This window comes from Aquarana catesbeiana, linkage group LG09 (genome assembly GCF_042186555.1).
Source record: "Aquarana catesbeiana isolate 2022-GZ linkage group LG09, ASM4218655v1, whole genome shotgun sequence".
Taxonomy (NCBI): Eukaryota; Metazoa; Chordata; class Amphibia; order Anura; family Ranidae; genus Aquarana; species Aquarana catesbeiana.
In genome coordinates, this window is record NC_133332.1 from 302,470,752 (window position 1) to 302,481,388 (window position 10,637).

General features: G+C 44.8%; 1 protein-coding gene across 1 annotated transcript in view; it reads right to left on the reverse strand.

Annotated features, from left to right (window-relative positions):
* MED27 (mediator complex subunit 27) overlaps window positions 1-10,235 on the reverse strand; it is a 540,607-nt gene extending 530,372 nt beyond the window's left edge. The window contains exon 1 of the mRNA XM_073600521.1: window positions 9,978-10,235. Coding sequence (XP_073456622.1) covers window positions 9,978-10,168 — 191 coding nt within the window. The 5' untranslated portion in view covers window positions 10,169-10,235. The remainder of the gene's footprint in view (window positions 1-9,977) is intronic.
* Between the last annotated feature and the right edge of the window lie 402 nt (window positions 10,236-10,637).

Sequence of the window (10,637 nt, forward strand, 5' to 3'; positions counted from 1 at the left end):
TCACGCTGGGCCAGTAGGGGGGCGTCGGCGGTAAAACAGCGCTATATTTAGCGCTGTTTTACCGCGGTATTCGGCCGCTAGCGGTGCGGTTTTAACCCCCCCCCTAGCGGCCGAAAAAGGGTTAAAACCCCTCATATAAACATTCTGATCAAAAAAGACAGGAAATTACAATGAGACAAAAGGGCTTTTGAGGAGGGAAGAGCCTACAAATGGCACTCTGATCCTAATTATGGTAGATCTCAACCCAAACATGGCAGAAATGGACACAATAGTAATTAAAAACTCTGATCCATCTGCACACTCACATACTATTTCTCTCCCACAGTCCTCCTCCCAACAGAGAGGTTGGGGTAGACAAAAATCCCATAAACGGGCAACAGGATCATGTAATGATTTCTCCCATACGGAAGCTTCCCTCTCTAGGACAGGTAATACCGATCAATCTCGATCTGCCACAAGTAGTGACATATCAGACACATCGGTTTCACTTAGTAGCTCTAGATCCTCAATACATTTACCCACTACTTCAATAATTACACGTTCACAATCTGTACCAACGGGTACTTTTTTAGATCAAATGAGAAGCCATACACAGGCACATCAAAAGAAATCACAACCACATCCATCAAAAACTCACAAATCCAACAAATAAAAACGTCGCTAAACGTAGTTAATCTGTCTTCACGCTCCCTTACTCAATCCGAGATGAGTGTCCTCGTGGTCTGGACAAATTTGACGCCATCAAGGACATTCATCTCTTTGTCCGAAAAATCTTACTTAAAAGTATGTTTAACAAAAAAACTGATCCGGACCCTCAGCAGTCTGACCAGGAGAGCCTGGCGTTGGCCAATTTGATTGCATTACTCGACGAAAACGACCCCAGTGAGGGCCCTGACTCCGAGGACCCTTCCTATCTAACAGATTTCGATTACCTTTCTGAAACAATTGACTATACGGCAACTCCCTCAATAACTGAGGAGGCTTCCACTACGCCCACCACAGTACCGGTTCTTGATCTATCGAGAAAAACCAAAAAGAAATCCACACTTTATCCATCCCCGAGTTCCAATCCAAATACTTTTGCTTTTCTGAAGCTCGTTACAGCTGACATTGACAATATGAAACTTTTTCACAAACCCACAAGTAATCTTAATCGTGAGGAGCGTGAGGCGCTCGACACTTTGGCCCATGACCACGGCATTGTCATCAAACCATCTGACAAGGGTGGCAATGTCGTGGTCATGGACAATACCCAATATATCGAAATGTGTCAGAATCTACTTAAAAACATTGAGTGGTACCGCCCTATCGGACGGTCCTCCTTAGACAAATTCACACACGAGTTTTACAATCTCGTGGACACAGCATTTTATCACAACATCATAACCAAAGATACTTGGGAATTTGTCAGAACTGACCACCCAAAAGAAGCTACTTTTTATGCACTGCCAAAACTGCATAAGGGACTAGACAAACCACCAGGGAGACCAATCATCTCCGGACGTGGCAATCTCACGGAAAATCTCAGTCGAGTGGTCGACAACCACCTGAAACCGATCGTCGAATGCCAAGCATCGTACATACGCGACACCATACATTTCTTACAAGCACTACGAGATATACACATCCCTGAGGGTACTCTCCTGGGCAGTATTGACGTTGAGTCCTTATATTGCAGCATACCACACAATTTAGGCCTTGCAATGGTGCGTCGCGCACTCACTCAATTCAGTGAATCCAAGCCAGAATACGATGAGTTTATTTTAAACTCCCTCGAATTCATTCTCACAACGTGTTTTGCTTTGACGGTTCCCACTACCTCCAGGTACAGGGTGTTGCGATGGGGACATGCTGTGCCCCATCGTACGCCAATCTGTACCTGGGGGAGTGGGAACAATCCCTGATCACCAACGACTCTCTGTCTATCTATATGTGCCACGTTTCAACGTGGCGCAGGTATATAGACAATGTTTTTCTTATATGGGAAGGCTCAGACCAACTTTTACACGAATTTGTTGCTGCTATCAACTGCAATGAATTCAATCTAGCCTTCACCATGGTATACAGCGAAACTGAGATCACCTTTCTGGACGTGTCTGTCAAAAAACAGTCTGACGGCAGTCTTTCTAGTCAACTATACCGTAAGCCCACAGCGGGAAATTCCCTTTTACACGCTACTAGTTTTCATCCCAAACCCCTGTTGTCCTCCATACCTTACACACAGTATCTTAGGACACGCAGAAACTGTTCAAACGACTCTACATTCAAGGAAGAGGCTGATAAATTAAGGATTAGACCACTCGAAAGAGGCTACTCTCGATCCTCCCTCAAAAAAGCCTACAAAACAGTGGCTCTGTCACGACATGACCTACTGGATTCATCAACACGACTCTCTACTGATAATACTACCAGAATTATTACCACGTACACCACACAACATCGACGGCTGAAACAAATTTTGAATAGGTATTGGCACCTATTAAAAATGGACCCGCTTCTGTCCCCTTTTGTCCCTGACACACCGGTGGTGACTTACAAAAGGGCTCCATCTGTTGGTGACCGAATAGTGAAAAGCGAGTACAGGTCACATAGGGGGGATACCTGTAAAACCCTGGGTACCTTTTCATGTGGGGGATGTCCCTACTGTCAGTATATGGACCGGCGTAGGGACATCCACCTACCCAATGGACAGCTATTCCACCCAAGACACTTTATTAATTGCAAAACCCCAGGTGTGGTTTACTTATTTACATGCGAGTGTGGAGGTTATTACATCGAAAAGACTATTAATCCTCTATGGAAGAGAATATATCAACATGTCTCAACAATCCTAAAACGTGACCCCGATGTAACCATTGGCCGACATATGGCCCTGGCACACCCCACCTCGATTCCCAAAATTTATTTTCTGGGACTGGATCGCATCCACTTTGGTTCACGAGGTGGTGACTTTAACAAAAGCCTCCTCCAGTGTGAACTTAGGTGGATTCATAGGCTACGAGCTACTGTGCCACCAGGTTTGAATGAGGCTTTTAATTTTAGACCCTTCCTCCCAGGCTTCTCATCAGGGGTCTGTGAACTCAATATGTAGGTTACCAGCTTGATACAAATTTCTTTGAATCATTCTAACCATATATACCAACATATTCTGGTATACAGTGTGGGCTTGTTGCCCTATGCTCTGTATACAATTACTGCTATTCTCCCTTTCCTGTTTATGTTTAGTCTTTTTCGGTTCTTTTTTTTTTTTTTTTCCTACACCATTCATCCATTATTATTTATTTTTTATCTTTATTTCTTATTCATGTATATCTATATTTATGTGTATTTCTTATGACATACCATGTTCACTTTTTTTGTTTAACATGCTGGTTGTCTTTTTTCATTCATCCACTAGATGGCAGGGTCTGGCGTCTATGGTTCCTGTGGTGCCGCTTGTGCGCTGACACCCGGCGGGTGGGCTCCCCCTGTTGCAGCCGAGGACGGTGATGGTTTTCCCTTCCCGTCTTGTGCTGGCTGTGCAGGGTGGAGCGTTTACATGCCCTCGGCGTCGTCTCCATGACGATCAGCGAGGCCTTCCCGCCGGTGGCTGTGCCGCGCGCCCTTGTGCCTGGGGTACGCCCCTTTAGGCATGTCCCCGCCCGCCGTGCGTGTCAGCGCGGCGGCCGGGGCTGTCTTTCGGTCTGCCTTGGATTGGCCCTCTCTTACACCCCCCCGATCCAATCATCCTCAGCTGTGTCACTACACAGCTGCATCGTTTTGAGCAACTCTGCCATAATCACCCTTTGGCTCCTATATATTGGCCACTTTTCTGCTCAGATCCGGATGTCTTATGCCAATACAGTGGCAGACACCGGACTGTCAGCAGCAGTTGTCCCTGATCCACTTTTAATACCCAGGTAAGAACCATGCCTTTTATGGATTCGGCGCCTCACAGGGCCTGTTCTTACTTAATTTATAAAGCAAAAAACATACTTTTTTGGCCTCTCCTCTTGTGCAATTTTTCCCCCTAATGCTGACATTGTTTGCTACAGGGTGGATTAGGCGTACCTTGTGAAGGTGCCCTTGCGGTTCCGCATGTTGTCGCAGGCGCTCTCCCTGACACCCTAGGACCCTCACAACCAGCATGTTGATTTCCTTATCTGCTTGTTTTTATTCATGACATGAGCTTCACTAAGTACTATGATTGATGATTTTTTGTTATATAACAATAGCTACAAAGTAGACCATTCCTTTGGTCCCTTTTTCTGCTATGTTACATATTGATGTTCATATTTACATTTTAGAGACAAGAAACCATTCTCTTTCACCCATCTGTATGTATAAACAATTCCCCTGAAGAAGGAGTATACAAGTTTGACTACGGTCTTCTCCGAAACATGTCGGGATATATGCATTAGCCACCTACCCCCACCACACTCACCCTGTGTGGGTGGATGGTTTGGGTTCGCTGGCACTGGGTGATTTCATTCATGTTCTATTTATGCTCTACATGTCTCAGATACAATTTTCTGTAAAGAGATTGATTACCTTTTGTATATGTTTGTCTTGTCTTTTTAGACATTTTTTATCTATTTTTTTGTATACTAATAAAGTTGGCACTGCCGGTGCCTTTTATGGTTACACACTCTCCATACTCTTTCTCTGCCTTTAAAATCCAAAGGGGTGTCCCTTATATGCACGTGGTTGCAGACAATCTTTTTCTAATATATATAGGATGATGGCAGTCTCTGCACGCCAGTATGGTTTCTCTTAATTCAATCCTTTTCATGTCTCTGAAATAGGTCCACCACAAAGAGCCACAGAAGGCAGGATATAGTGTGATACCACTTAATTTTTATTGCTTAAAATTAGCACTTACATAGTCCAGCATAGGATCACAAACAATCCGCTCAAGGGGAAGCAGAAGCCGGTCAGACACCGCTATAGGACTCGGTCTTATAGTCACTTCCTGGTGATGCTTCTATGCATTTCACGCTAAAGCACGCATTCTGCAAGTGTTCTAATTCACCATTGCTGTTTTCTAGCTTGTCTAAAACCACTTTTGACGTAAAGGGACACTTTTTGGTTGCTATGGACAATCTTCAGTTTCCGGGCAGAAAGAACAGTATATATCATATAAAACTGCATGCAGGGCATAGGAAAAAGCACTGGGGACAAAAGGGATGTGAAATGATTTAGGAGATATCCCCTGTTTCAGCATGTGCCAACGTTATCTGCACGTGCGCACTGAAGCAACGGCACGGTTCGTGCCGTCGCTTCAGTGGACGTGCCATTACCTGCGGCTACCACGCGAATGAATGACATCATCACGGGTCCAGCCAATCGCAGCGCCAGAGCCCGCGATACCCAGAAATAACTCCGGGAGACATGTCGTGCGGCAGAGCAGTGTGCTGGGACCGCTGCAGGGGCTTCGATTTAAAGTGAGTATTTTATAATGAGCTAGTATGCTATGCATACTAGCTCATTATGCCTTTTTTCTCCATGTTTTTTTTTTTTTTCCTTTTAGTGGGTTTACAACCACTTTAAGGTTTTGAGGCAGATTTTTGAAAACTCAAACCTTCAGCTCCCTCCACATATTTTCTATGGGATTAAGGCCACTCCAGGACCTTAATGTTCTTTTTGAGCCACTCCTTTGTTGCCTTGGCCGTATGTTTTGGGTCATTGTCATGCTGGAATACCCATCCAAGACCCATTTTCAATTTCCTGTCTGAGGGAAGAAGGTTCTCACCCAAGATTTGACAGTACATGGCCCCGTCCATCGTCCCTTTGATGCGGCAATGTTATCCTGTCCCCTTAGCAGAAAAACACCTCAAAAGCATATTGTCGCCACCTCCACGTATGACGGTGGGGATGATGTGCTTGGGGTCATAGTCAGCATTTCTTCTCCTCCAAACACGGCGAGTTGAGCTGATGCCAAAGAGCTCGATTTTGGTCTCATCTGACCACAACACTTTCACCCAGTTCTCCTTCAAATCATTCAGATGTTCATTAGCAAACTTCAGATGGGCCTGTACAAGTGCTTTCTTGAGCAGGGGGACCTTGCGGGCACTGCAGGATTTCAGTTCTTCACAGCATAGTGTTACCAATTGTTTTCTTGGTGACTATGGTCCCAGCTGCCTTGAGATCATTGACAAGATTCTCCCGTGTAGTTCTGGGCTGATTCTTCACCATTCTCATGATCTTTGAAATACCACGAGGTGAGATCTTGCATGGAGCCCCAGACTGAGGGAGATTAACAGTTATTTCATGTTTCTTCCATTTACGAATAATCGCACCAACTGTTGTCACCCTCACACCAAGCTGCTTGGCGATGGTCTCTGTATCCCATTTCAGTCTTGTGTAGGTCTACAATCTTGTCCCTGACATCTTTGGACAGCTCTTTGGTCTTGGCCATGGTGGAGAGATTGGAATCTGATTGATTGCTTCAGTAGACAGGTGTCTTTTATACAGGTAACAAGCTGAGATTAGGAGCACTTCCTTTAAGAGAGTGCTCCTAATCTCAGCTCATTACCTGTATAGAAGATACCTGGGAGCCATAAATCTTGCTAAATCATAGGGGATCAAATACTTATTTCACTCATTAAAATGCAAATCAATTTATAACTTTTTTGTAATGTGTTTTTCTGGATATTTTTGCTATTCTGTCTCTCACTGTTAAAAAAAAAAAAAAAACTACCATTAAAATTATAGACTTATTTCTTTGTCAGTGGGTAATGTATAAAATCAACAGGGGATCAAACACTTTTTTCCCTCATTGCATAACTAAAAGGTATAACTTTTTATTGGATAGAGTGGGGAGAAATTTTAACACCAGTCATTAAATTGTTGCTTGTGCCCCTGTTAGGGAGATTCACCCTCAGCATTTGTCTTGATTACCATTATCACAAAGAGTGAAAGAAAATCATAAATTTTGAGTTGACACCTGAACAAGCATAATGAGGAAATTTTCCAATAGGGACACTGGTTCTGATGACTACCAGGAATTTCATCTCACTTCCTGCTTGACTATGGGACAGGAAAAAATAGGAAATCTCAAAAAACTGGCAGGGGTTATGACTAGGGGTACACCGAATGGAAATTTTGGTGCCAAAACCGAAAATGAGGGATCCACTAGGCCGAAAACCAAAACCTATACTGAAAATGACAGTTTTTTAAAAATATTTATATTTTTACATATAATTGTATAATATTCCACTTTTTAAATTAATATCATCAGATTAAATTAATATGAATTTATTGTTGGCCATTATTGGCACCTTTTAGCGCAAGAAAGGTCAAGAAAAATGCAGACTGCAGTCTCTAACCATCTCTTGTATCATGTCTGCAATTTCTTACTTAAACACACTGCTAAAAGTATTAACAAAATTTCTATTCGGTGCACCTCTAGCAAACATGATACAAGAGATCAATGCAGCCTCACCAGTGCCCGTCACATGCAGCCTCACCTGTGCCCAGCAGCCTCGCCAGCGCCCGACACATGCAGCCTCGCCAGCGCCCGACACATGCAGCCTCGCCAGCGCCCGACACATGCAGCCTGCCTGTGCCCAGCAGCCTCGCCAGTGCCCGACACATGCAGCTTCGCCAGTGCCCAGCAGTCCCACCAGTGCCCGTCACATGCAGCTTGCCAATGCCCAGCAGCCTCACCATTGCCCGTCATATGCAGCCTGCTAGTGCCCGCATCAGTGGCAATCACTATGTGTCACGGAGCTGGATTTGAATTGCCCGGGCCGCAGTAACAATGTCCCGCCTTTGTATGCAATCAGGCAGTCCCTTGCACTACATAGTTGAAGGTAAATCTAAAGAAAATTGAATAAGAACATTGTATGGTGTATGGCCAGCTCTCTATCTAAAATGGAAAAAAAAAAAGTTTTGCTATTAGTTCTACTTTAATATCCTGGGATACACCTACCAGTATATTCTAAGGTACCCACCTACAGGAGATGGCAGTTCAAACTGCATTCTTTACAGGAATCAGGCCATGGACAAGAACATTAGCATCAGCTGGGGGTGTAGGATTGTGCACTAAGAAGACTCCCCATTGCACTGACATCATATCAGGGGAGCGATGGCCACATGTACAATAAGGCCTCATGCACACTGAGCGTTTGTTCAGTTCCTCTGAACCCCTTTTCTCCTGGCAGGACAAAAGCTGCTTAAAAAAAAAAAAAAAAACACACCTAAGAATGCATGTTTAGGCACACCGAGCGCCTGAGCGTTTATGGCTTCTATTGGCCAAAATGTTAATTTATTCTGGCCGCTGGAACGAATGAACGCTCAAGCACTAAACGCAGCTAGCATTTAACCACTTGCCTACAGGGCCAATTCTGACACTTCTCATATATGTAAATATCAGTGTTTTTTTTAGACAGAAAATTACTTATATATATTGGTTTATCTGTTTACTCAGCGTATTATCTTTCATATTTTACAAAAACATTTGGTACGTATTTGGTTTTTTCTTTTTCAAATTCATTAAAGTGTATTTTTCCCCAAAACGCATATATCGTGTGACATAAAAAAATGCAATGACCCCTATTTTATTCTCTAGGGCCTCTGCTAAAAAAAAAAAAAAAAAGAGTGTGTGTGTGTGTGTGTGTGTGTGTGTGTATTATATATATATATATATATATATATATATATATATATATATATATTTATATTGTGTGTGTGTGTGTGTGTGTGTGTGTGTGTAAGCCTATATTAAGGCCTACCTGTAGGTGCTTGAAATATCTCCTCCACGGTTTAGGAGAGATTTACAAAAAAGCCGATCGCCGATGTCTACGACGCATGCACACTTTAGAAAGGGCACATCGTGCCGTTTCTAATAGGGGTCATGCCGTGACTGTCGGCTTCCGTGCGCATGCGTGGGAGTGACGTCACGCGACTCCAGCCAGTCACAGAGCCAGAGTTCGCGGCCCTGGAAGGAAGAGGGGTTGAAGATGGATGCTCGCTGCTAGTGGGGAGAGCGGTAACATCGCAGGGTCCTGTGTCAGGTAAGTGACACATAATGGGTTATTATGTGATGCATAGTAGCCCATTATGCTTTACCTTTGCAGGGAAAGAGGAGGTAAAACCCACCAGGGTTTACTTCTTCTTTAAGCACGTTTAGACACCATTTTTTCCTGCTCTTCAGCTCCTCTCCTAAATGCGCTGGTGGTGTGTTTTTTTCTTCTGCCTGTAATCGCCTATATGTGCATGGATACATAGGTTATCACAAAGGTTTATTTCCAGGCAGGAAAAAAAAAAAAAAGTCAAACGCCTGTAAGCCCTGGCTGACACAATAAATGGCACAGGAATGCACGCCACGCACTGCATATTCGCAACCTGCCTTTGGGGTGACGTTAACATCGCACTCACAGCTACGGCAGATCACAAGGTTTTCCTGCACTGTGCTCTAGTGTGAACCGGGGGCCATTCGCACCAGAACGCGGTGAGGGAAACCCCTGTTCCATGCACATTTCCGGTACCGTGTTCAAAACCGCACTGGGTGTACGATCTGCTACGGGTGTCATATATTCCTAACAATGCCCCAAACGCAGATCACAAATGCAGTGCGTTTGCCTGCACCGGGTCGCACAGGACTGCAGGACCATGAGATCCGGTGCAGTGCGGTTTTAAAAATAGTCTATGGACTACTTTTGGTGCAATTTCAGCTCATTTAAATGAATGGATTGAAACTCGCATCGCACTGAAATAAATCACAGGAATGGGGAGCTGGTTCCTGTGCGATTCCGGTGTGAACCGGCCCCTAGCGCTGCGATTTTAAAGCCCGGTGTGTATGAGGTGTAGTAAGAATAAATTCTACTGATCCCACCTGGCTGTTCCTGTATTGCCCTGACACTGCTCAGCCACAATATGATGCCTATGGGGCTCTACACTGATATTCTGCTGACTGGCAAAGCATTCTGGGCCTTGTAGTTCCTGTCAGCACCTCCCCTCCCCCAGCCCCAGCAGAAGTCGGGAAGTGTCCGTACTTGAGGTCCCGGTTGACGCAGTCGAGGTTCTCCTGGAACTCGTTGAGGAAGGACCTCTCCCGGACCTCCTGGCTCTCCTTGTTCTTCATGCCATCCTTCAGACACTCGAAGACCCGGGTGACGCTGGAACGTAGCGCCTGGATAGAGTGAATAGCCAGGGAGAAAGCCTCCAAGTTCTGCGCCTCCGCCATCCCTTCCAACCACCACAGGAACCGTCCCCGGCTGATGACGTCCGCCGCCTCCCTGCATAGCAACAGCCTGGGAAGCTGTCGCTGGGTGGTGACGTCACGGGTCTCAAGGAAAGCCTTGCTTTACAAGCAGAGCTGTGACCAGACTATGCTTAGTAACTTGTGTAAACACACTTATTTTTATTATCTACTTATTTACACATTATAGTATAGATGGGATTTTTTTATTCACTTAAAGAGGAAGTAAACCCTTGAAAATAAAATGTTCTTCTCCCTCCACTTCAAGTAAAGGCATAATGTGCTAGTATGCACTGCATACTAGCACATTATGTGACACTTTCCTGCAAACAAAGCCCGTGTCGTCCCCGCTGTAGGTCACCTATTATCCTGCTGGGGGCGCAGACTCCAGCTATGAGCCGCCGGTCGCGGCACTCGCTCCTGAAGTAATAGCCCGGGTGGCCGTTTCTTCAGA